Source organism: Drosophila gunungcola, chromosome 3R (assembly GCF_025200985.1).
Source record: "Drosophila gunungcola strain Sukarami chromosome 3R, Dgunungcola_SK_2, whole genome shotgun sequence".
NCBI classification, from domain to species: Eukaryota; Metazoa; Arthropoda; class Insecta; order Diptera; family Drosophilidae; genus Drosophila; species Drosophila gunungcola.
This window is the reverse complement of record NC_069139.1, coordinates 7,415,733-7,439,761: the sequence shown is the minus strand read 5'-3', so window position 1 is coordinate 7,439,761 and position 24,029 is coordinate 7,415,733. Positions and strand designations below refer to the sequence as shown.

The window sequence follows — 24,029 nt, the reverse complement described above, 5'->3', positions numbered from 1 at the left end:
ACCGATCGATAGTAAACATAATGCACTTATAAGGGCATAAAAACACCAAAATTGACAAAAATGAAATAAAATAAAATAAAAATACCGAAAAACCTAAAACCAAAATGTTTAATTATTTTTAGTTTTATAAAACAAAAGAGGCACCATCACGATTCACATGACTTGCAAATGGTTCGGCTTATCGCCAGGTAAACCGAGCAGGTAAATTAGGGTGGACCAACGAAGTCTACAGGGGTTGGATTGTTAAATTTTTTTTTCCACAGATTTGAAGTTGTTTGATTTAGCTTATAAGCTAGAGGTCTCAAGGACAGGGAAAATAACATAAAAATTAAATAAAACATTTTTTTATCAAGAATAACATTTTAAAATTATTGTATTTTTTTTTTGCAAATTTTCTTGCTATGATTTTCTGGACTTTCAAACAATATAATACAATTTTTTTAATACAACTTTTTAAATTAATTTGGCTGGTACCCCTGGACGATGTTAAGAACCAGCCTAAAGGGCAGGTAAAACCTCCATGCGTCCACTGATAATGGTTACATATGTGTACATATACGTATATACACAATGCATATATTCATTTTCGGGTTTGCCTTAATTTGCATTTTTTCGAATCTGTTAATTTCGGTGCAGGCATAAATCGGATCTTTGTTTCAGTTACTCGAGAACTGGCAATATGAGCGGTAGTCAATTTCTTCGCGCCTTGGGACGAACATTGGGATGGGGTAGGAAGCAGCTGAAGGTCGATAGCCGACATGTGGTGCTGATCACGGGCTGCGACTCGGGACTGGGGTAAGGTAATTGAACTGGGCACCAGTTGAAGTAACTAAATAGCCTGATATCTGCCCTTAAATAGGCACTCGATGGCCGTTTACTGCCATGAATCGCTTCACATGACAGTGGTTTCCTGCTGCCACAATCTCAAATCGGATGGAGCCCAGCTGCTGCAGGCTTTGAACCCATCCAATGGGGGGCTGAGTAGGATGCACACGCTGGAACTGGATCTACTGGAGCCCGATTCGATACGCCATGTTCATGAGGAACTCAGGGATATACTGGCCAAGGATACTAGCTACCGGTTGACCGCCCTGATAAATAATGCAGGAGTGATGTGCTTTGGCGAATTCGAATGGCAGTTGCCCGAGCAGATCGAGGCACAGATCAATTGCAACTTGCTGGGCACCATGAGGTTGACCCGTGAGCTGCTGCCCCTGCTTCGGCAGCAGCAGGGCAGGATCATCAACGTGACCAGCCACTGTGGCCTGCAGGCTCTTCCCGCCCTGGGTCCCTATGCCGCCTCCAAGGCTGCCTTGCGCTTCTGGACGGATGCCCTGCGAGTGGAACTGCAGCAGTATGGCCTGGAGGTGGTCAACTTCATACCGGGATCCTTTGTCCTGGACAGTAACATTGCAGCCAGGCAGCAGCAACATGCCCAGAAGATGCGCGAGGCCTTCAGCCAGGAGCAACATGCCCTGTATGACACTTATTTTGAGGCCTTCAATGGCTACCTGAAAGTCCTGAGTGGCTTCAAGCCACCCAATCGTCTGAGGAACGACTCGCTGCTGGCCAAATTCAAAGATGCCTTGACCAGCTCACAGCCTTTGGCCTTGTACATCGAGGAGCCCCGTCGATATCGCTTCTACCGCTGGCTCTTCTCGATCTGCCCCACTCCACTGGTGGATTGGCTAACCCTGCGCTTCTGCGCCATGCCCACCTACGAGTCCACCCACAACAGACAGAAGAAGATTTAGGTCAAAACTTAGAGTCTATACATTTTAAATATACACTTGTAGCACATTGGAATACTTGGTACTTGGCCAGGGGCTGTGGCAAATAGATCGAGCTGAATACGGAAAGAATGACGATCACAGATCATAACTGGGAGATGGAGGTGTAGGTGGAGGTGGTGGTGGTGGTGGTGGTGTAGGTGGTGATGGTGATGGTGTTGTTGTCTACTAATAGCCAGTGCTGCGACATCGCTCGAAAACAGCATCGTTGAGCAGCTGGAACCACTCGGTGGCATAGGTGGAGTCCTCGGCCGCCCGAAAGAGTTGAAGCTTCTCCTGTGCCGGCAGCATGGAGCAGAGATAGTAGCTGATGGCCGTTTCCGTCAGCTCGGCATGGTAGTTCTTCAGCGCCCACTCCAGCAGGCGCAGGCAGTTGTGCGCGTCCAGGAACTGGATGAGTCGCTGCTGCAGTATGGCCTCCATCTCGGGTATATGTACACGCGCGACATCTCGTAGGCCTGCAGCAGGGCTGGGTAGTCCGGTTCGGTGGGATGCCGCTCTTGGCACACGATTAAATGCAGAAAGTAGCGCAATCCACTGGCCGTATAGTCCTGCAGTTGAATCTCGCCATGGTGACCTTCGCGGAAGTCACTGTTGAGCATTTTGTTGAACACCTCGCTGGTCTCGCAGAGCAGTTCCTTATTGAAGCCAATGGTCAGGGTGGAATCCTCGGCCCCTCCACTGACCAAAAATCTCATGTCGCACTTATCGTGCAGTGGCGCAGTTTCACTTAGCTTCTGCGTACAAATGCCGGCCGTACTTTCCACAGGTTCAGCTTCAGCTTCGGATAAAGCAATGCCCAGGGTATAGCGGGCCATTGAGGTGACTGCATCCACAGCCTCATTGGCATAGTGGTCATCGCATTTCTTGCGCAGCATAAGATCAAACAGCAGGTTCAGGGCATTGCCGTCGTACAGGAACTGATACAGCAAGCGATGGCTCTTGACAATGTAGGCCACCGAAATGGCTGCTCTGTGCTGGGCATTCACATCATCGCAGCGTAGTAGACGCACCAGCTCCTCCTTGCCATAATTGGATTCTCCCACATTGGTTAGGGTTTCCAAAAAGGCAAAGCCATCCTTGCGCATCTAAAAAATAAGATAGGGGGTTTATAAAACCCGATCGCTTAGAAATAAGTTTATGACACACCTCTTCCACCTTGGTGAGCTGGTAAAGTTGATGCACCACGCCATGTTTGATGATCTGGGCAAAGAACTGGCTCTCCCTGCAAAAGGATTAAATATAAACCATTATATTAGATTCTCTAGTTTGCCATGTCAACTCACAGTAGAATATTGGTCAGGGCATTGGAGAAATTATTGTTGGCCCCAAATAGGTTGATGGCTCTTATCAGGGTGTCCAATGTCTCTGGCTTTCCCAGCTCCACTCGTTTGTTGACCATCAGCGTAATGCGATAAATTAGATTCTCGATAATGTCGATGGTGTCGCCAGCTTGATTGCGAAACTGGGCCAGCTTGGGCGGCACATCCGAGCTGAGTTCCTCGAGATCCTCTTTGTCGGACAGCGGGTCATCTATGGGCTCGCTACCCTCGTCGATTAGCTTCAATATATCCAAGACATTCGATGCCTGGGCTCGATTGGCGGCTATGCGGCGATCCCTAGTATCCCCACTGCCAGTATATGTGCTGTCATCCTCGTCTTCGTCGTCGTCACTGCAGGCCGGTGAATAGTTGTCGTCGTCATCATTTGCAAGCAAATCTTTGCACACCGGCGACATGCTACGCGAACTGCAGGGACTGGTGGTGCGATAAGACCTGGGTGAACTGCTCGGCGAGTCAAAGTCCGAGGTCTCGTGCGTCTTTGAGAACTTTGAGGGGAAAAAACTCAACTTAAAGGTAATTAAATTAATGAGCTTAGCCACTATACCCACCTTGCTTAGCGTCTCTGGCGTTGTGGGATCCGTCAGTTTTCTCTTCTTGCCACCTTGTAGCCTTTCCTCTCGTCTACGTTTGTGATGCTCATCATCACTGGTCAGGTAATCATTCAATTCCCTCACCAGCATGGGCACCAAGCCCTCATATAGCAAAAGCTCCATGCTTATGTTGTCATATTGAAAGTTGTTGAGTATGTGGAAAAGCTGTTGAACTAGGAAAGATTACCATTAATCTTAAGCTGGCATTTAGTCAGGTACTAGACTCACCGATGATCGCTCGCTCTGTGAGTTGGAGTCCCTTATCATGGCCACCAGTTTGCGCAGTGCTCCACATCTTCGGATCTTTGAGCGACTGCAGGCATCCGTCGATAGCGTCAATATGATGTTGATGCAATGCCGGTTTTCGCTTTCGTTCAGTGGCTTTGCCATGTTAACTGCCATGAGCATTTCGCAGGCGGCCACAATGGCATCCGCCGTACTCAGCATGTAGAAGGCGCAGGGATCCTTGCAGAAATTCGAAAGGATTTTTAGGGCCGAGGCCCGCTGATCGCCGTCCTCCTTCACGAAGCACACAATCGAGGCCAGCGAAGTGTTGCGGGAAATGGACTTAAAAAAAGAGATGGAATATTTGAGTATTAACAGCAAAATTAAATATTCTATATGACGACTATATTGGATTATAAAGATTTTTCGCTGAATTTTTCGATCGTATCTATGGCAGCTTAAATGATATCGTTGTCCGTTTTTATTAAAATTAAAAAAGTAATTCGGCAATAAGTTGTTCAAAAAATCCTTATCCTTAAAATTAAGAGACTAAATTGCATAGCTAGATCGGCTTTCCTTGTAATGCTGATTAAAATTAAACATATTTATAAAAATCTATTTAATTTTCTAACGATTAAAAAGACTCACCTCCCAAGCTTTCATGCCAATTTGCTGAGCTGAAATCAGGACCAGACACTTTAAAATCTCAAGAGCCAGCTCCACAGCCGCCTCATTTTCCTTGGGCAGAGCATAGTCACAGTTCCGCGTGGCGTTCTTGAGCATCTGGTAGTCGAAGATGTCACTCCGGACACCCTCCAAATTTCGGGCCACCTCCTCGAAGTACTTCTCGCGGTGCTGGTTCCGCTTCAGGCCAATCAGCGTGGACACCTCGATGTCTGGGGCGGGCTCCTTGGGAGCCTCATTGTTCTTCATCACGGCCAGGAAGATGCGCATCAGCTGCAGGAACCCATTGGAGACGAGAAAGTGCTTGAGAAACTGGCTGCTGGCCAGGAGGAAGCGACAGACGCGGAAGGCCATGATGCGGGTCTGCACGGCGCTGGTGGACTCGATGATGTGGCAGATGGCCGGGGCAATGGCCGCGTAGTGAACGTTGAGATACTGGGATGCCTTCTTGCTTTTGGCCAGGTTTCCCAGCATCCGGCAGGCGCGGCATTGGATCAGTGGATTGGGTATGGTCTTGAGAATGGTCACAAGCGGGGGAATCACCTTGCATTCAACGGCCTGGAAAGAGGAGAACAAGTTGTTAATATACAAGTGTTTTTTTATTGGTTTTCTAAAAATAAAAACAGTTTCTTAGAATCTTATAAAAGGGAGTTATATAAAATTTTTAAACACAAAATGGAATTTCTAGAGGAAAAAAACATTCAAAATATTTTATAATGTCTATTAAAAATATATAATGGTATGATATATTAAACAATTTGTTTCTTGCATATTAAAGTTATAACCTGATGCTATCATTTTTAATATATAAATTTTGTAAAATATTTTTTTTTTTAATTATTAGACATTTTTTAGATTTATAACTATAGTTTCTTACTACATGCTTTTTAAAGCATATTTGGGTTTTTGTCTTTGGTTAAAAAAATATAAATTAAGATAATAAAAAGTATTACCTTATAATTTAATTTAATACAGTTTTTAAATACTAATTTAAACTTATTAGTTAATATATGGCTTGGAGAGCTTGATTCTTACCTCAATGCAGGCCTGTTCGTCAGTGCAGCAGTTTCCCAATATGCTCAAGACCACCTCCATTATCTTTTCATTCAGCTTGGTGATCAAACGAACCTTGAAGACGCAAATAATTAACATTTAAAAATCGATTTGAATCACGATCCTATGTGGTGCAAGGCAGTGACTGCCAAACCGCAAACCCACCATGATGTGAACGCCCCCAGCAGTGCGAAATAAAACAATGCCATTCTTGTCCTTCACCAGATCGGTACGCAGCTTCACCAGGCATTTGTAAATGACCGTTCGATCTGTGGAGGTCTTGAGCACATCCAGCATGCTCTCCACATGCTCTGGTGTCCAGAACATTGGCAATTTTCTTTATTTTTAAACAAAATGGAACAATTCAACGATTTTAACAGTGCGTCTCAAACCTTCTGATAGTGTGGCCGCGCAGATGGCAGTATTTTCCTGTATTTTTTGGGATATTGCTGGATTTTTTAAAAAATATGCTGCGGTCCCACGCAACAAAACAAAGGACGATTTTGTTTTCCTGAAATCAAGGGTGTTTTTACACTGAAAGAAATTTTCCATGGATGCTGCGTTAGTTTTTAACACAGCTCTGGATAATTTTATTTGATTGTTATTCTAAATCAAACTAAGCGCGCAAAATGTTCTTATATGCATAAATGTTGTGTATGTTATGAATTTAAGCAAAAGGTAAGAAGGTAAAATACTAAGAAGTTGGACAGGTTCTGATCACTGATTAAACAGAGTTTATAAAAACCCTTTTTAGCATTAAAATCGTTAAAACAAATATTCGATGTACAAATTTGCTTGTACAAATTCCGTTTCGTGACACGACTTGAAAGTCTCATCCCTAATTCAGGCGCTATATGGCATAATTTTAACTGCTCATCTGCGGTCATACTAACTTGAAGAATAAAGCAAAGCCAATAAATAATTAGTTAATCACTAGTTGTCTTTGTTGCGCGTAAACACGGCTTTTCTCCAGAACTTAGCACTGTTACCGCTGTCGTGCAGTTTAGTTTTTTACGGAATTTGTAAAACCAGTTTCGAAGTGTTTGTGACTCATCAGTTTTTACAGGCTCAAGGAGGGAATTTCGTCATGGACGCCAGCAACAATGGAGAATCCGGGGATCAGGTGGGAATAAGGGTGGATTCTAATCCGGACGATCACACCGATGCCCTGGGTTCCGCGGGCTCAGCGGGCAACAGCGTACTGGTCCCAGGATCCTCGCATCCTTATGGCACCGGAGCCATCGGGCAGCTGGCCAATGGGTACAGCTCACCCTCCTCCAGCTACCGCAAAAATGTGGCCAAAATGGTCACCGATCGCCATGCAGCCGAGTACAATATGCGTCACAAGAATCGCGGCAAGGCCCTGATCTTCAACCATGAGCACTTCGAGGTGCCTACTCTGAAATCCCGGGCAGGAACCAACGTGGACTGCGAGAACCTCACCCGGGTGCTCAAGCAGCTGGACTTCGAGGTGACGGTGTACAAGGACTGCCGCTACAAGGACATCCTGCGAACGATTGAGTATGCAGCCTCGCAGAATCACGCTGACAGTGATTGCATCCTGGTGGCCATCTTGTCGCACGGCGAGATGGGCTACATCTATGCCAAGGACACGCAGTACAAGCTGGAAAACATCTGGAGCTTCTTCACGGCCAACCATTGTCCCTCTCTGGCCGGCAAGCCCAAGTTGTTCTTCATCCAGGCCTGTCAAGGCGATCGGCTGGACGGCGGAGTGACCATGCAGCGCAGCCAGACGGAAACGGATGGCGACTCGTCGATGAGCTACAAGATACCCGTGCACGCCGACTTCCTGATTGCCTACTCCACCGTTCCGGGCTTCTATTCGTGGCGCAACACCACCCGCGGCAGCTGGTTCATGCAGAGCCTGTGCGCCGAATTGGCGGCCAATGGCAAACGGCTGGACATCCTCACGCTGCTCACCTTTGTGTGCCAACGCGTGGCCGTGGACTTCGAGTCCTGCACCCCGGACACCCCCGAGATGCACCAGCAGAAGCAGATCCCCTGCATCACCACCATGCTGACGCGCATTCTGCATTTCCGTGACAAGCAGTCGGTTCCAGCTGGACGGGTTTGATGGCTACTGGTGTGGATTGGGCGCTGGCTACGACGCGGAGTGTGATAAGAGAGGGAAGGGGTAGTAGTAGCAATTATGATAAACATTTATTGGCTATCGGTCAAAGCTGCATATTTTTTCACAAAAACACTTTTAGCCTGGCCAAAAGCTTGACAAGATTGGACGCTATGAACAATAGAACCTTATCTACTGCCCGTTTATTTTATTTAAGCACTATGTATCTTTCAATTGGCATTTACTATGGCCGCATTTGCCCTTCTTAATTAACAGGAGGTTGGGTAGATTTATAAAAATAAGATATGAAAGAGACTTTTAACATTTTGTCATATACAAAACTGAACTACAAGTATTTAGGCCAAACATTTAAAATTTATTTATTTGACTTGCCTAGTTAAAAAACGATCTCGAAATTCAAAATTGTCATTTGAATCTAATCTAAGAACAAATTGCTTGCATTTACCCCACAAATACATTTTGCCTCTTCAGTTTTTAATCAGGAAAGTCTACCCACCCTTATCTATATCTACCTTAGACCGATTTACTCTCTTTTTTAAATGTGTATACACATAAATATCTATATATAATAAGCATGTGTGTCATGATCGTCCGAAACAAAAACAAACATAGTCTGTAGTTGAGAATTTTATGAACAACATATACACTATCCTCTTTATACCATTTTGTACTCTTATATAATACATATTAGCAAATGTTTTCCTTTCAAGTTTACCGCTAATAAAAACGATCAAAAACAATGGAAAATCAATGACCATTGGGTGTTGACCCTGTCGCCTGTTTTTTGGGGCGTCAAGTTGAGCGGGATTTCCTGAAAAGGCATCACCACCGGCAGACAGAGAAAAATAGACGACACGAGTCATTGGCTGACCCGGCTGTACGATTTCAGAGGCTACAATCACTTTATTCTTACAGCTGGACACAACGAAAATAAATTCCAATTTAGATTTCACTTAAAGCACACGGGGGATGGGTAGAATTTTAAAGCCTGGCTGGATAAATGCACGTTTCTGATAACTTTAACTAATAAAAAACGTAGAATTTTCGCTCACAATTTGCTAGTTGAGAAGGGGGATCTAGATGTGGCCGCCCTCCTTCAGCTTGGCAACCAGGGCATCCACATCGGCGACGGTGGCTCCGGCCTGGCGTACCGGAGGATCCTCCACGGAGACGACCTCGATGCGCGGCGAGATATCCACGCCGAGATCCTTGGCCGTCACCTTCTTCAGCGGCTTCTTCTTGGCCTTCATGATATTGGGCAGCGTGGCATAACGCGGCGTGTTCAGGCGCAGATCGGCACTCAGAACGGCGGGTATCTTGGTCTTGATCGTCTCCAGACCGCCGTCGATTTCGCGGGTGATGGTCAGGCCGGCGTCCGTCTTCTCGATCTTGTTGCAGAAGGTGCCCTGCGGCCAGTCCAGCACGGCGGCGGTCATCTGGGCCGTCTGGTTGGCATCGTCGTCGATGGCCTGCTTGCCCAGGATCACCAGATCGGCCTTCTCGTCCAGCGCCAGTTTGGCCAGGATCTTGGACACGTGGATGGGCTGGAGCAGCTCGTATTCTGCAGCCGGGATCTCCACATGGACGCCACGATCGGCACCCATGGCCAGGGCCGTGCGGATCACCTCCTGCGACTGGGTAGGACCCACGGAGACGGCGATCACCTCTTCGGCCAGCTTCTTCTCCTTCAGCTTCACCGCTTCCTCCACGGCGATCTCGTCGAAGGGATTCATGGAGTGCTTCACGCCCTGGGTGACCACGCCGGTCTTGTCGGGCTTGACGCGCACCTGGACATCGGAAAAGGTTCGGAATTACTTTAATTGCCATTTAATTAAAGCGATTACGCAAAACGGAGCGCAACAAGTGATAAAAATATGGGATGTACAACGCAACAGGCTGTTTCTAAAAACTCACCTTGACGGCGTAGTCAATCACACGCTTAACTCCAACCAAAACACGTGCCATTTTCTGCAAAATGTGTTTATTATTTAAAAAATTACTTACAGTATTAATTTCAAGAACTTACCTCTTCAAGATGGAAACGAACTAAGTTGTGGGCGGCGGGGGAGCGGGTGGTCCAAAGGTCTTGTGTGCCTACAGCGTTGCCAGACTACTTAGCCGATTATTATTTATGGCCAGAAAAAGCCAAAGTTGTTTAAATATTTGAACTTAAAAATGTTTCATCACAAACTTTTAATGCGACCTTTTAAAATCTTTTCTAGCTGGTCTCCCATTTGTGTGTTGTTTTTTCTTATTCAATTGAACATTATAGAAACCTCTTATAGATACATTGCATTACATTATAGATACCTCTTATCTTGATGTTTCTACAAGACTTAAGAAAAAACGATGTTCCTGACAAGATTTCAATTTATAAAGCATTGTAAATTTAAAATATTATAATATTTATATCGGTAAATATAAAATATCGGCAACATACTCCCACATACGATTATTAGCGGTTTTTGCTCCTCTCTAGCCGCACTCAGCTGTTGTACTTTCACCATAATCATTCGTCGGCAGCGGTGAACACATCCCAATCCCATTCCAATCTAGAAAAGATCTCCCTTATCCAATCCATATCTCAAAACAAATAAGATAAAGATGGCTGCTACTGCTCCGGTGATCATGCGAGTCATGGCGTCCTCGATAAGCACGGCCAAGCGGGCTGGCGGGATCATCCGTGATGTGCTCAAAAAAGGCGACCTGGGTATAGTGGACAAAGGAAAGAATGACCCCCAAACGGAGGCAGATCGCTCTGCCCAGCGCTGCATTATTGCTTCGCTGGCTAAAAAGTTTCCAACAGTGAAGATTATTGGCGAGGAAGGTGGTTCCGACCTGAACGTCTGCGACGATTGGCTGGTCACCGAGCTGGATGAAGGATTCCTGCAGCAAAGCTGTCCGGCGGAGTGGAAGGATGCGAAGCCCGAGGACTTTGTGATATGGGTGGATCCCCTGGACGGCACAGCAGAGTATACACAGGGTAAGATCCAGAGATCTCCGATACACTATCGATATTAAAGTGTTTCCCCTTAGGACATGTGGAGCACGTCACCGTACTGATTGGCATAGCTGTCAAGGATGCTGCGGTGGGCGGCATCATCCATCAGCCCTTCTACAAGCAGCCCGATGGCGAACTGGGCCGCACTATCTGGGGCCTCAAGGGTCTGGGCACGGGAGGATTTACAGCGGTGCCCGCTCCACCCGGCCAGTTCATCATAACCACCACTCGCTCGCATTCCAATGCCCTGCACCAGCAGGCTCTAAATGCCTTCGCATCCACAGAGGTCCTGAAAGTTGGAGGCGCCGGCTTTAAGGTGCTGCAGCTTCTGGAGGGCAAGGCCCATGCCTACGTGTTTGCCACGCCGGGCTGCAAGAAGTGGGACACCTGCGCACCCGAGGCTGTGCTGGAGGCCCAAGGCGGCACCCTGACCAACATCAATGGCGAGCACTACGCCTACCACGCGGATGTGGAGCACGTGAATCGTCAGGGAGTGCTGGCTAGCCTGGGACAGAACCATGCCGAACTGGTGGAGAAGATACCCGCCGAGGTCCGGGCGGCAGTGGGAGCCAAGTGAGATGCCATTCGATTCCAGCACTTTATTAGTTTATTTGCACTTAAAGTAAACACATAAATTAAGCAATAACAGGTTAGAAAATTTGACAATTGTTAAGAGTTTGTTATTTATCGAAACTGCCACTGCTGTTGCTATTCGTGCTGCTGTTGGCCACCGAGTTATTTAGGTAGCGATTCCGCTTGGCCTTGGACATTTTACAGGAGTTCACAGAGGCGGCGAATCGCAGCGACTTGACGGACTCTTGGAAGCAGTCTTGGAACGGCGAAACGTTGATGAACATTAGGGTCTTCGAGTTGCCGCCCAGCGAGGGCATCAAAAGGTGCGTGAGCTTGGAGTTTCGGTACGGGATGTGATCCTGCTTCTGCAGCAGCGCCAGGATCACATTGGTCAGCTCGGAGAGCGAGCGATTGATGTTCTTCGTCTCGGTCATGCGGGTGCTCGTCTTGGGAGACTCTGAGCCGGCCAAATCCACCAGGTTTATGGAGCCCACCGAGATCTCTTGCTTCTCGGCGTGGCGTCCGATGAGCTCCAGCTTGGTAACGGCATGGGAGCGGGAGGAGCGCTCGTTGCCAGCTGTGGAGGCGGTGGCCCGGTTCATCTTGGCCGTGTGCATCAGATGGCGCAGATGATTGGGATCCAGGACAGTCTCCTCCGTTATGTTGGACACATAGATATCGTTCTTGTTGTTCTTGGCCATCCGTATCTCCATGTCCTTCTGCTCGTTGCTCAGCAGATCGTACAGCACCTCGTTGTAGATCTCCAAGAAGGTGGCCTTGATCTCGTACTCCCAGCCCAGATTGCGATAGCCCCGGATGGAGTCGAAGAGCAGATCCACCGTGCGCGGAATGACGCCCGCACTGTCGGCCACTCCGTCCATGGTGTAGGTCTTGCCGCTGCCCGTCTGGCCGTAGGCAAAGATGCAGATGTTGTAGCCATCGAGCGCCGACTGGATGAGCGGCGAGACCATCTCAAATATGTCCGACTGGGAGGAGAGCGGATGGAAGACCTGGTCGAACGAGAAGATCTGCTGGCCCATTTTGTTCTTGGCCTGCATGTCAATGCTCTGCAGCTCCACGGTCGCCTCGTCGTGGTACGTCCAGGTGCAGCACATGCGGTTCTCCTCGCAGTCCAGCGGCGGTCGTATTCGACAGAAGACCCGGATGTTGCCGCGCAGATCCATCACCGTGTTGTGCAGCTCCTTGCGCTCCATGTTCGACTGGAACAACTGCTCCTTGCAGGTCTCCAGTTCGGCGGCCTGTTGCTCATTGCTGCGCAGCAATTCCTCGGTGCGCTGGCGCAAATGTACGACTTCTGTGGTCAAAGCAGCATGCTCAGTTTTTATTTTCTGTAATTACAATTTTAAGTTTTGAGGTTTTAAAGGTTTTGCAGTTTTGTTTTTAATAATAAAACCCACCTCATGTATTGCCTGCAGTTCGGAGAGCTCCTCCTTAGTCCTGCCCAGTGTGGAAGTTATGGTCTCGATATTCTTGGTATGCTGCTTCACCTGCCTCTGCAGACACTCATTGTCCGTCTGGGTGTTCTTCAGCGTGGCTTCCGTTTCGATGAGCTTGCCCTGCGTCTCCTCCAGTTGCATGGGCATGGACTCCAGTTCGCCCATGTCCTCTATCTGCTTCTCATACTTGGTTTTCAGCACCTTGTGCTTCTCCAGCAGATCATGGAAGCGGGCTTTGAAGTCATAGGGGGCAATGCGCTTTGTGCCGGATGCTCCTCCTGCTCCTGTGCTGGATGCTCCTGCAGTTCCTGCTGGTTTGGCTTTGGTAACTGCTGGCGCTGCAGTCCGAGAAGGACCAGGACGCGTTACCGGCGCTCTTTTGGGAGGAGCAGCAGTGGCGGTGACCGCTGGCCGTGCAGTTCGCTGGCTGGGATTAGTGACTGTACTGGCCATACGGGAAACTTTACTGGGTATGCTGGGTAATGTGGGAACGGCAGCGGTCCTCTTGTTCCCGCGCAGTTCGTTGATGTCACAGGCGCTCCTGCTGCGTCTAAGCTTGGCCCGATTGCCCACTTTCATGGGTTCGGGCGAGGCTGCACGTGCTGCACAGAAAACAAGATTAGTTGGAAGTCCTTTGATAAGGGCCTAATGTATTTACCTATTCTACCGCGGCGCTCAAGAACTTGCGGCAGATTGTTAAGGTCGCGCGACAGAGGCGGCAGCAAGTTGCCGCAGTACGTTTGGTTGGCATTGAAGGTACTACCAGGTGCACCAACTCCTCCTCCTAATCCCAAACCCAATCCTGCAGGACCTCCTGCGCGAATGCGATCTGTTGGCAGCACGGTTTTTACCGGCATCTGGGGCCTTTTCAGGGCCGACGGTTTCGGCAACCGAGATTCCATTATCAAGTGGGTTTTACTTAATTTTAGAGATAATTTTTGACTCGTCCAAACGGTTGCAATTGCTTTTATCAATTGATTTTTCGTTGTTGATATCCACACAAGCGACGCCGCCGATTCCCGCCGTTATTTTCGATTGCTGGAAGAGTGTGACCGTTTGACCAGAAAAATTACAGTGCTGCCACCTATCCCCCCTTCCAGTTTGCCAATCAGATGTTTTCAGTGCTGCAGCTCTGGCCATCGGGCACGACGTTTCGCCTTGATTTGTGTTTACCGCAGGTTTTCCGCGAGTGAAAACCACCCAAAAGGGTGTAAAAAATAGTGACTTCTACTTACAAATCGAGCTGGTGGTGAAAAACCAGGGGCAAAAAGTTAGGCAGCCTGAAAAGTGAAGACTTGTGCGCAGCACTTGTGGCGTTGCCAGACGTTTGTGGCACTTTTGTATTTAATTTTTTTTTCCGATTTTTCCAGTCTCTGCAAGTTTAGTAGTGCAGAGGGAGACCGCGCTCTCTTAAAAATATAGGTTTTGATCTGAAAAGTGCGGAAAATCGGATTCCAATTGGAAAATTGTTGCGTGACACAGGCGTTGCCAGACCAGGAGCAGGTCTCACGCGCCCACCTCTAGTTTGTTTTCATTCGGAAACTGGGGGAAAAAGCTCCTTGCTCCGCACTGATTTTGTGAATTAAAATTGCAATAGTGCGCTCCCACGACCGCGAATCCCCTCGAGATGTCGGGGCACGCGGAACTCAAGGAGCTGGGCATGTTCGAGCTGCGCCCGCTGGTCACCAACCTCAGCTGCAAGCTGTCCGCGGTGACGGCGGGTCTGGACGAGAAGCAGTTTTTGTGCCTGGTCAGCGAGGACAACGAGATCCTGCTGCGCTACATCAGCGCCTCCTGCGGCCAGGAGGTGGTCAAGATGATATCCTGGTTCCGCAACCGCGTCATCCACGACGTCTGCTTCGATCCGGCGGGCATTTGGCTGCTGGTGCTATGTGAGTACCACCCACTTTCGTTTGGGGGGGGTGCTGCTAAAATTACTTTGCCCTCATGTGTGCGTGTGTGCTTATTGATTTTCTGTTGCGTCCTCCTCCGTTTTGATTTAACGCTCGATGGATACTCCTTTCTGACCACTGGCTGGTTCATCCATCAACAGGTTTCGACAACACGCTGCACATTGTGCCCGCCCTGGCGCTGGTGGACAAAAGCCATGGCCTGGCCTCCTGCTCCTCCTACAGCACCACTCAGGTCACCTCCTACATCATACCTTTTGTGGGTCCGCACGAGTGCCCCAACTCCAAGAAGTGCCCCAACCACTCGGCGGGCCTGGGCGAGCCAACGGTGGAGCCGCTGGATCAGCTGGCCGACCAGCTGGAGGAAGTTAGACTACAGGCGGAGGAGGAGGAGGAGCAGCAGGAGGAGGAACCACTTGGCCACGATCTGCCCGAGCACATGCTGGTGCGGAATAGCGGATCAGAGGCGGAGACAGTGCCGCAATTACAGCCACAGCAGCAGCAGCAGCCCATCGATGCCACTGGCAACAGCCAGGTGATGGCCACCTTCTTCATGGCCTCCAAGACCTGCCCCTATCCGCTCTCCGTCGTCTGGTGGAAGACCAACAGCGGCCAGAACAGGGCCATCATCGGCTACTCGGATGGCTCCATCTGCTTTGTGGGCCTGAGTCCCAACTGTCCCATGATTGCGAGCACTGCCATCGAAAACGGATCTGTGATGCGTCTGGTTATCTGCAAGGATAAGGCCTACGATGGCGTCATGCTGTTGGTAAGGATTTCTAACTGAATCTAATTTAAATCTAACCACTAACTGATTTTTGTTTTCTGCTTTCAGATAACTTCCTCACTGAAGCAGCAATACAAGCTCCTGCTAGAGCAGAAAGCTATTAAGTACGTGTATCCCGGGGACAGTTCACCCACGACACGCGAAGGAGCCTGGCAGATCGTGATGTCCGTGCAGGGAAAGCAGCAGGGCAGTGCTGTAACGGGTGCCCGCCAGAGCAATAGCTCCGATCCGGCCTCAGATAGCAGCCAGTTGGAGGAGGATGTCTTCGCACCACCGCCGTCCAGCGAGGATGCTGCTGCGGGCAGCAGTCAAGCGGCAGACCCATCCTCCTCCGTCCCGGCTCAGTCCACAGAGGCAAATGCTACTGCAGATGTGCCACCACCGCCGGCGCCACCTTCCTACAGCGAGGCAGTGGCCCGGCAAACTGGCGATCAGCAGGGAGGCGTCCGCTTTCAGCAACAACAACTGCCAGCGGGCAGCATGGATGGCATTTTGCCCGCCACAAGAGCCCGCCTAGCTTCGCTCAAGAGCCTGGGATCCAAGAAGCTGCAGGCCATCAAGATGCGCCTCTCCGATCAGCGGCAAAAGTTCGATGAATGTGCGTAGGCTTACACAACTGAAGACTTTTTTATTCCATTTCCGATTTAAACATATTTTCTTGCCTACATTGTGTTTATCCGTGTTAATTTTGAAATGCCGTTTTATTGTGTATTTTATACTTTTTTAAAATGGTGTGCAGTTTTGAGAGAACTGTTGCATCTATTGAAGCGTCACTTGCGTGGTGAGTTTGCACAACTCTCACACTTGATAGACCAAGTAGAAGCAGATAAAGTCTTGCCCCGACAAACTGGACTCATTGTAATCCATCCTTTCTCTTCTAGTTATGCCTGACTCGACGATGGGCTCGTTTGCTATCATGGACTCGCCGTCGGTGACGCCAGAGCCGCTGGGTACCACCACTGGATCCTTTTACACCATTCAGAGCCTGCGCAGCACCTTCCTACTGAGTGCCCTGCACAGCAACAGTCACAGCCTGACCGTGCACAGCATCGACATCAGTCTGAAGCCGCTGTTCGTTTACAAGATCCCCAAGCACACACAGGAAATACTCATCAGCTCCAATATACTCTACGGCATTCACTACGTGGACCTGCACAGTCGCAGTGACTCGGCCATTTCCACGGCGGCCTCGTCGCTGGAGGATCCGCTGGTGGCCAACACGGACAAGGAGAACCGGGACGCGGACATTGAGAAGTTGGAGCAGGCGGAGGTCAGTGGCCAGAAGAGTGATACGACAAGTGCCACGACTACGGCCACCTCGAGCCTGGATCAAAGCGAGATGGCCAGCAGTGCCATCAATGCCGTAAGCGTGATTAGCAGTGCAATGGCTTCCCTCCACACCTCCGACGAAGATGTGAGCTCCTTATTGTCCTTAAGCATCTTAGGCCACTTGCTAATGCCCTTCTTCTTTTGAACAGCGCTTTAATAACCTAGCCCAGTTGGGTCTCTTTCGCTTCGAGCACGAAACTGTGCTGCATTTATATCAGATGGCACAGTACCGCAGTCCCGCCGGCCAACCAGAGACCCTTACCAAAGAGGAGAAGGCCAAGGCCTTTGAGCTGAAGGACATCCACACGCCCATGGACTACATCCAGTTCTATGAGACGGCGGATGTGAGCAGTGAGTTTTCGCTGCGGCAAATGGAGATCATGCAATCCGAGTTCCCGAAGATTAACTACGATCCCAGCTATGTGATCACCAACAAGAATGTATATACCATACAGCTGAGGTAGGTCTTCAATTGATAACATTTGGGGCGATTAAAATCTAAAATGTGACTTGCAGAAAGGAGCCGTTTGAATTGTTTCTGGATGCCGCACTGCAGAACGAGTTCAATCAGTGCCGCGACTTTTGCAACACCTTCGACCTCTCCTTCGAGCAGTGCATTGAGTTCGCTGGGGACTATCTGCTGAGGCGGAAGAAGATTACCCAGGCTCTGCTCACGTACAACGTGGCCCGAGTGAAACCGATACGCACAGCACTGAAACTGGCCATGTATGGGCACACGTACGCCCTGATGCAACTGAGCGCCATGGCCCTGAAGTCCACATATCTGCTGCGATCGCGCTACTTGGGTCACCCGCTGCTCAAGGGCATTTTGGGCGACATCACCTATCGGCACTCGGAGGATGTGCGAGTGATCCTGCCCGAGAAACAGACGCAGGAGGATGTGATCAGCGGCGCCGTCTGCAGCGACTATCACTACGGGGTGGACGAGTCAATCAGCGCCCTTCAAATGTCGCCCTCATCGCAGTTCCATTTGGCCAACCTGCTGCTCATCACGATGGCCGAGAAGGCAGTGAATGATAAGAACTACATACCGCTGTGGTGAGTGGCAGAAATTAGAATAGCTTTGGTTCCTTTTATTACACCTCCTCAATAACCATTTATAGGAACTTCCTGGTGACCAATAGCAAATATCACACCAACATGACGAGCATTGTTCTCTGCCAAAGTGGACTCTTCTCGTCGGCCATTATACTGGCCAAAGTACGTGGTGTCTGTCTGGACACTTTCAATGCCCTGATCAGCGTGGTGGCCCAGGAGTTTGGCTGGTACAACGAGCTCAACGTCTGCCTGTACAATCTAAGCGAAAATATATTCATGGAGACAATAACTTACTTGCCGCATGTGTCCATGGACTACTTTGCTTTCATCCAGGAGAAGCTGGATCACATAAGACCATGTGTGTTGCAGGTAAGTTTATTCAATGTTTATATTAATATTTGGTATCTTAATCGACGGCAATCTTTTTTAGCGCCTGGCTAGGCAACTGAATCCCTTTTCTCCTGCTCTACGACCCATTGTATCCCACAGCAGCGACTGCACGATCTCCAACGATAATAATCCCCAACTGTTTGAGTTTTGCAAAAGTCTCATTGAAACATATTTGGCCGTGCTCATACATATGGAATCCCAGCGGGTGAAGCATGATTCTATTGTAAATGCTTTATCCAATTTCCGTATCAACTATGAAGACAATCAGGCAAGTCATTACAGCTATATTTATTTCTAGTTTTGGGACTAAATGGCTTGTTTCTTCTAGTTTGCCATTGAATCATCGCGTTTCAAACCGATCTCAGCTGGTTGTGCCTACTGCGCCTGTGTGGTGGATGGAACCGCCTACTTCTGGGGCTCCAGTGGCATTCCCAGTTATTATAGTGCTCAAAAGTCAACAGGTTTGTGTTTGCATTCAATTTCATAATTTATGTAGCTTAATATAAATGATTGTTATCATTATTTCAGAGCCACCTGAACCAGCGCATGCTGTGAAAAGCCTAGATCTCCTTTCCCAGCTCAATTTGCAAGTGCACGCTATTAAGTGTGGACGACAGCACACACTTATACTAACTAATAATGGCGTAGGTTTCCAAACTTGAACTTGAAACTGTAAGATTATTAATGTTCCCACATTCGTATAGCTCTATTCAGTGGGCAACAACAATCTCTGCCAGCTGGGCATTGGACGGCACATGCAGATGGCCTTGCAACCGATGCTGGTCACGGCCTTGGATGGCATGAACATAACGATGCTCGAGGCGGGCCAATATCACAATGCGGCTGTGGCGGATGGCAAGCTCTATATGTGGGGGTGAGTCAAAGGCTGTTTTGCTTGCTATGCACACGAGCTTATAACTACACTCTTTCCAGATGGGGCGTCTATGGCCAGCTGGGTCAGGGCAGCTGCGAGAATATAGCTACTCCACAACTAGTCAGTTTTTTCAAGTTTAAGGTAAGTGGAGTGGTCCAGTGACTAGCACATTCACTCCCTTACTAAATTGCCTTCCCGTGTTGTAGAAAGTTTTACAAATATCGCTGGGCCATGCGCACACTCTGGTGCTGTGCGGAGCATCCGGCAGCAGCAGCTACATGGAGGCTAGCTACTGCAGCAACGAGCTCTTCGTGTTCGGCTCCAATCACTTTGGCCAGCTGGGCACCGGCAACAGCGATCACGGGGACACCAAGACGAACCTGCCAGTGCGCCTCGAAGTGGGCGGCTGCAGCCTAAGACTGATACACACCAAATTTTTTACCAATGTAAGCTATTGCGATTGGGATTGAAATTACCTAAAGTTACCTGCCCTATGCCTCCACAGTTAGTTGTAGACGAAAAGGATCGTCTTTACACATGGGGCAGCTCGCCGCAAGCTTTGCGTTTGGCCAATCAAATAAAGCGACGCGCCAATGCCAAGCAGAAAATGGAGGAGAATCAGCAGCGCGAGCTGTTGAGCAAGCAATTGGAGGCTACCCTACTGCCGGCACCCATCCCGAGTGCCAGCGTCCTGGTGGAGCCCACCACATCCTATGCCGCGGTGGTGTCTGGGGCCACCCCAAAGGCGCCCAGCGAGACCAAAGATTGTGAGGAGGACCAGAGCGAGGCTGCGCCATCAGATGCTACGGAGAAGATTGCACCGGCATGTGCGCGAGAGCCGGAAATACTTAAGGCGGCACCACCGCAAGCCACTGGAGTTCCTGCACCAGCTGCTGCCACCGAACCGGATCCCACGGAGCACCTGACGCCTCATCTGGTGTCCACCAGCGAGGTGGCAGGTCAAATTCTGCAGGTTAGTTAAATTGGAATATGTCACTTATAAGTCTGATCGATTACTTTTAACTTTGCAGATCTCAAGTGGCTTGTTCCACTTCTGCCTGATCTCCTCCAGCTGCACGCTCTACACGTGGGGCAAGAACCTGGAGCACCAACTGGGCACCGAGGACAAGGATCGGCGGGCGGTGCTCAAGCCCTCGCCCATCGACAGCATCGAGCGACCGATGTACGTGGACTGCGGTGCGGACTTCACGCTGGTCATGACCACCGATCACATTGTGCGAGCCTTTGGCGGCAATTCGAACGGTCAGTGCGGCCGGGACTTGGGCCCCAGCGTGGAGAGGATGCGGCAGAGGGTGGTGTGCCTGCCGACCACCAAGCGACTGATGCGCTTCGAGAGCCAGTGCGTGGAGGCACCCGTGGAGATAAATCTGCCGAGACCGCGCATCCGACTGGACCACGATGCGGTCAGGTATCTGAAGGTCATGCCACCATATCAGCCACACTTCCTGCAGCCAGCGAACATCAGCTTCGACCAGCGCTACTCCGTGGGCACGCCGAACTACAAGAGCAGCACGGAGCACGCGGCCACCGGGCAGGACTCGGACGACATGCTGAGCAGTTTGGAGAATTTGAGTCAGAACGACGCCAGCTTCTCGTACAATGCGCCCGTGCTGGGCGATGCCCACAGCTCAATGGACATGGACTACACGCCCGAAGAGCAGAGCTACGTGCCGCTGCCGGAGCAGACCTTGGGCTCGGGAATGCCCGCGAGTGCGGAGAAACTGCTGAACCGAGCCGATGACGACGACGATGCCAGCACCTTTACGCAGAGCAGCGAGGGAATGGGCGAGACGTCGCTGCAGCAGCTGCGCCACTACATCCACTACTGCCTGTACGCCTTTCACGGGCTGTACAATCCCGACAAGATCGGCGAGTGCGCCCGTCCAAATCGCAACGAGTACCGCATACGCATCTGCATGCTCAACTTTCGCTTCGTGGAAGCCTTCCGGCTGTGCCTGCAAAGCTGCGACTCCGCCCAGCGCACCCTCAAGTTGTTCGAGTACTTCAGCAAGGACACGGGCTATGTGCCGCTGAGGAGATCGGACCTGAAGCACCTCATCTATCACCTGTGTCTGCACTTCCTGGAGCGCAAGTTCGATATGCTGGAGTGCGAGCGCTTTTTCATGGGCGATCTGGACTACTATCTGCTGGAGCTGGCCTACGTGTTCTACTTCAACAACAACAACACGACCCTGCAGCAGAATCTCAACCAGAAGTTCAAGCAGCTCATTGCGGCGGCGGCGGATAGCAATCAGGCGGCTGGTCAAGAGCACCAGCAACAGCAGCAGCAGCAGCAGCTGCAGGACACCGATGTCATATTCGATAGCTTTACGGTCAAGTTCAAGACGATCCTGTGCCAGCGCCTGCTCAGCTACTCGGACTGCGAGGCTGCCAATTAGCCAAGGTGGTTTCCCTTGCCCTTTCCGTTTCCTTTTCCGGCTGAGGTCCTGGATCTTGTTAACTTCCGTTCGACATGTATCAGTTGAGGGCCCCGTCCTTGTCGTCTGTCTTGTTTAATATGTTTCGTTGTAAAATCGGCCCGAGAACCGGGGACTGCCCTTAACACACACACACACACAAAAACACACCCAGATCCCCCCACTTCCCCTACATGTTTACGCCTAATTATATATATATATACCATAATTGTTGTTTGCGGTTATTTATACATCAAATGCTTTATACAGCGCTGTTATTTAAACGAAATATTTAAGACAAACAAATTGTTTAAAGAATCCAATTTTTGTAACGCTTTGTTTGTCATTGGCCACGCCTGCTTTTTTATTTGTTTACTCAATAAACTAAATGAAAATCTGAAACCGAAAGAAAGTAATCCAAAACTGCTCATCGAACAGATCAAAAGGAGGCTGCAGGATATACACATATACACATACAGATTTTTTTGTTTTTATTCGATATTCAGCTTGTGATTTGCAATAATTTAATAAAACCAGAGTAGAATTAATATTAGTTATATACACATATATATGATTAACAATAAAATACGTTTATACAAATAGCAGAGAGATGATGATGGTTCTACAGCTTAAGCTTGATGTTGTCGGTGGTCCAGCGCTTGCTCTGCAAGGATTTCAGGGCGTTCTCGCAGTAGAACTGCTCCTCGGATCGCTCGGGCAGGGTGTCCTTAAGCTGCTGCAGTTCCTGCTGCTGCTTCAGCCCGGCCATGGCATCGATCACCGCCCGGATGCACTTCACCCGCCGGGCCAGCGCCAGTTTCTCGCCACTATTGCCCATCTTGGAGAGGAAGAGCTGCAGAACGGTGGACGGAGCCTGCAACTCGTAGAGACGGAGGACGGCTAGCGTCAGGTCGAAGCTGATGTGGAACTGCTTGGTCTTCAGGGGATGCCAACTGGGCACCCGCTCGAATATGCACTCCAGGTCCGCATACGCCTGGGCCTGTGCCCGTTCGTTGAGGGCCGTCCACTCGTACTGAGCGGCGGATATCTGCTGATCGGCGGCAAATCGCTGAGGCGATATGGGCTTGAGCATATCCTGCTCCTTCCAGTTGCTGTTGGCCTGGCAGCAGGCATAGAGTACCTCAACGGGCGTGGGCTGAGCCCGGAGCAGCTTGCCCAGGCCCGTCTCCTTCTCCATTAGCTGCTGCATCTTCAAGGCGGCGTGGAATACCTGCTCGTAGAGCGGTATGATACCCACGCCCGCAGTGGCATAGGCATCGGCTAGCAGTTGAAGATGTTTTTTCCTGGTGCCCAGATCACCAGACGCCAGGGCAGCCTGGAACTGCTTGAGAGCCGCCTCCTGGTGGCGGCCGAACCGCTGCAGCAGCTCTATGTGACTGGCCAGATCGCCGCTCTCCTTCAGATAACTCAGATACTGCTCCAAGGCCCGGGGACGCTCCCTCAGAATCGCATGAAACTGCAACGCATTTAGGGTTCGCTTGAGGAAGAGGAGCACCGTGATGACGGCATGACCACCACCTTGGGCCAGCAGGGTGTCCAGCAACTGCTGCTTCTCCTGCAGCGACTTGAACATCTCCAAAGGAGCCGTTTTGCCCTGCAACAACTTCTGGGCCGTGGCCTCCAGATTCGGACTGTACAGAGTGCTCTGGAGTTGGCGACGCAACAGCTTGAGCTCCTCCTCCGGCGAAACACCCTTGGGCAGCACCCGGTCGTCCAGTGCCTGCTCTTGGAGCACCAGTTTCAGGGCATCCTCGCTCAAAATGGATTTGATCGAGAGATTCAGGGTGGCACTGTTATTAAAGCTGGCCTCCGAAATCGTGTCGTCGGCGAGGATGCCATTGCTGGCCAAGTCCGGCGCGAGGTCCACCTCGTCCTCATCGTCGAAGCTGAACGCAGCTCGAGAGGATCGGTTCCAATACGTCTCGCTGTCGAATTGCAGGTCCATTAATTTTATTTTTATTTTTTGTTTTGACCAGTGTGCCCGCAACTTAAAGCAGGGAATATACCGTTTCAATTTCACGGTTTTCCAAACATGGTCACACTATTTGTTGAAAATCTAACTGTTTTAATTTTTAAAAACGTTTTTGCATCACTATATGTAAAAATAATTGTGAAAATTTATTTGCTGGTAAAATCTTTATCTAATACATAATTTAACTTTATAAAAACACTTGCTAATTCTGTGGAGTAAAAATTAATTAATTGAATTAAATTTAATTGCTGGCAAAATCTGTAACTAATACATTTCAGCTTTTAAAAAAAGCTTGAGAATTCGAATTTTCAAAGTGGCAACCGAAATACTAAGAATCAATCGAATGACATTTAAATAACTTTCGAATTGGCAGTTAAAGAATCAAGAATATCAAACTTCGTTATGAAAGAAAATAATGAAAAA

The 24,029-nt window shown here is 49.4% G+C and overlaps 8 protein-coding genes across 10 annotated transcripts; 4 read left to right on the top strand and 4 right to left on the bottom strand.

The window, feature by feature from the left end:
* Window positions 1-647: 647 nt before the first annotated feature.
* Window positions 648-1,800, top strand: LOC128255778 (D-beta-hydroxybutyrate dehydrogenase, mitochondrial). The gene is made up of 2 exons (XM_052985525.1): window positions 648-795; window positions 860-1,800. Exons 1-2 carry the CDS (start codon window positions 680-682, stop codon window positions 1,752-1,754), a joined length of 1,011 nt encoding a protein of 336 aa, XP_052841485.1. The 5' UTR covers window positions 648-679; the 3' UTR covers window positions 1,755-1,800.
* LOC128255651 (uncharacterized) lies at window positions 1,750-6,097 on the bottom strand. The gene is given in 9 exon segments (XM_052985352.1): window positions 1,750-2,221; window positions 2,224-2,878; window positions 2,940-3,015; window positions 3,077-3,618; window positions 3,682-3,888; window positions 3,952-4,290; window positions 4,597-5,190; window positions 5,668-5,760; window positions 5,851-6,097. Coding segments are annotated over 9 exon segments (2,931 nt in total). The 5' UTR covers window positions 6,013-6,097; the 3' UTR covers window positions 1,750-1,958.
* A 449-nt stretch (window positions 6,098-6,546) lies between these two features.
* LOC128255804 (caspase) lies at window positions 6,547-8,516 on the top strand. Its single transcript, XM_052985557.1, has one exon. The coding sequence runs from the start codon at window positions 6,773-6,775 to the stop codon at window positions 7,778-7,780; it is 1,008 nt and encodes a 335-aa protein (XP_052841517.1). The 5' UTR covers window positions 6,547-6,772; the 3' UTR covers window positions 7,781-8,516.
* Window positions 8,517-8,673: 157 nt separating this feature from the next.
* Window positions 8,674-9,921, bottom strand: LOC128255828 (electron transfer flavoprotein subunit beta). 3 transcript variants are annotated; one of them, XM_052985603.1, is made up of 4 exons: window positions 9,822-9,921; window positions 9,710-9,763; window positions 8,848-9,582; window positions 8,674-8,787 (listed from the first exon to the last, which is right to left on the bottom strand). In XM_052985603.1, exons 2-3 carry the CDS (start codon window positions 9,758-9,760, stop codon window positions 8,872-8,874), a joined length of 762 nt encoding a protein of 253 aa, XP_052841563.1. In that variant the 5' UTR covers window positions 9,761-9,763; window positions 9,822-9,921; the 3' UTR covers window positions 8,674-8,787; window positions 8,848-8,871. The 3 variants fall into 3 exon arrangements, with proteins under 3 accessions (XP_052841563.1, XP_052841572.1, XP_052841554.1); XM_052985612.1 differs by having other exon boundaries at window positions 8,674-8,783; XM_052985594.1 differs by having other exon boundaries at window positions 8,674-9,582; window positions 9,822-9,920.
* A 351-nt stretch (window positions 9,922-10,272) lies between these two features.
* Window positions 10,273-11,472, top strand: LOC128255818 (3'(2'),5'-bisphosphate nucleotidase 1). The gene is made up of 2 exons (XM_052985582.1): window positions 10,273-10,778; window positions 10,832-11,472. The coding sequence occupies exons 1-2, from the start codon at window positions 10,400-10,402 to the stop codon at window positions 11,371-11,373; spliced, it is 921 nt and encodes a 306-aa protein (XP_052841542.1). The 5' UTR covers window positions 10,273-10,399; the 3' UTR covers window positions 11,374-11,472.
* LOC128255706 (protein claret segregational) lies at window positions 11,376-13,864 on the bottom strand. The gene is made up of 3 exons (XM_052985407.1): window positions 13,485-13,864; window positions 12,788-13,428; window positions 11,376-12,718 (listed from the first exon to the last, which is right to left on the bottom strand). Exons 1-3 carry the CDS (start codon window positions 13,726-13,728, stop codon window positions 11,477-11,479), a joined length of 2,127 nt encoding a protein of 708 aa, XP_052841367.1. The 5' UTR covers window positions 13,729-13,864; the 3' UTR covers window positions 11,376-11,476.
* An 89-nt stretch (window positions 13,865-13,953) lies between these two features.
* LOC128255625 (uncharacterized) lies at window positions 13,954-22,154 on the top strand. Its single transcript, XM_052985333.1, has 15 exons — window positions 13,954-14,718; window positions 14,880-15,505; window positions 15,572-16,121; window positions 16,405-16,937; window positions 17,002-17,312; window positions 17,369-17,911; window positions 17,977-18,280; window positions 18,342-18,569; window positions 18,630-18,762; window positions 18,830-18,945; window positions 19,006-19,175; window positions 19,235-19,316; window positions 19,382-19,621; window positions 19,681-20,148; window positions 20,207-22,154. Exons 1-15 carry the CDS (start codon window positions 14,454-14,456, stop codon window positions 21,593-21,595), a joined length of 5,958 nt encoding a protein of 1,985 aa, XP_052841293.1. The 5' UTR covers window positions 13,954-14,453; the 3' UTR covers window positions 21,596-22,154.
* Window positions 22,088-23,624, bottom strand: LOC128255767 (vacuolar protein sorting-associated protein 16B). The gene has a single exon (XM_052985513.1). It carries the CDS (start codon window positions 23,577-23,579, stop codon window positions 22,236-22,238), a length of 1,344 nt encoding a protein of 447 aa, XP_052841473.1. The 5' UTR covers window positions 23,580-23,624; the 3' UTR covers window positions 22,088-22,235.
* Window positions 23,625-24,029: the final 405 nt, after the last annotated feature.

Coding starts and splice junctions, on each gene's coding strand:
- LOC128255767 (XM_052985513.1), bottom strand. CDS start 23,579: ATGGACCTGCAATTCGACAGCGAGACGTATTGGAACCGATCCTCTCGA.
- LOC128255706 (XM_052985407.1), bottom strand. CDS start 13,728: ATGGAATCTCGGTTGCCGAAACCGTCGGCCCTGAAAAGGCCCCAGATG. Junction 13,429..13,484: donor TGAGCGCCGCGGTAGAATAG/GTAAATACATTA, acceptor TTTTCTGTGCAG/CACGTGCAGCCTCGCCCGAA. Junction 12,719..12,787: donor AACTGCAGGCAATACATGAG/GTGGGTTTTATT, acceptor TTGTAATTACAG/AAAATAAAAACTGAGCATGC.
- LOC128255804 (XM_052985557.1), top strand. CDS start 6,773: ATGGACGCCAGCAACAATGGAGAATCCGGGGATCAGGTGGGAATAAGG.
- LOC128255828 (XM_052985603.1), bottom strand. CDS start 9,760: ATGGCACGTGTTTTGGTTGGAGTTAAGCGTGTGATTGACTACGCCGTC. Junction 9,583..9,709: donor TGATTGACTACGCCGTCAAG/GTGAGTTTTTAG, acceptor TCCGATGTCCAG/GTGCGCGTCAAGCCCGACAA.
- LOC128255625 (XM_052985333.1), top strand. CDS start 14,454: ATGTCGGGGCACGCGGAACTCAAGGAGCTGGGCATGTTCGAGCTGCGC. Junction 18,570..18,629: donor TCAACTATGAAGACAATCAG/GCAAGTCATTAC, acceptor TGTTTCTTCTAG/TTTGCCATTGAATCATCGCG. Junction 19,176..19,234: donor GGCAAGCTCTATATGTGGGG/GTGAGTCAAAGG, acceptor CACTCTTTCCAG/ATGGGGCGTCTATGGCCAGC.
- LOC128255818 (XM_052985582.1), top strand. CDS start 10,400: ATGGCTGCTACTGCTCCGGTGATCATGCGAGTCATGGCGTCCTCGATA. Junction 10,779..10,831: donor CACAGCAGAGTATACACAGG/GTAAGATCCAGA, acceptor GTTTCCCCTTAG/GACATGTGGAGCACGTCACC.
- LOC128255778 (XM_052985525.1), top strand. CDS start 680: ATGAGCGGTAGTCAATTTCTTCGCGCCTTGGGACGAACATTGGGATGG. Junction 796..859: donor GGCTGCGACTCGGGACTGGG/GTAAGGTAATTG, acceptor GCCCTTAAATAG/GCACTCGATGGCCGTTTACT.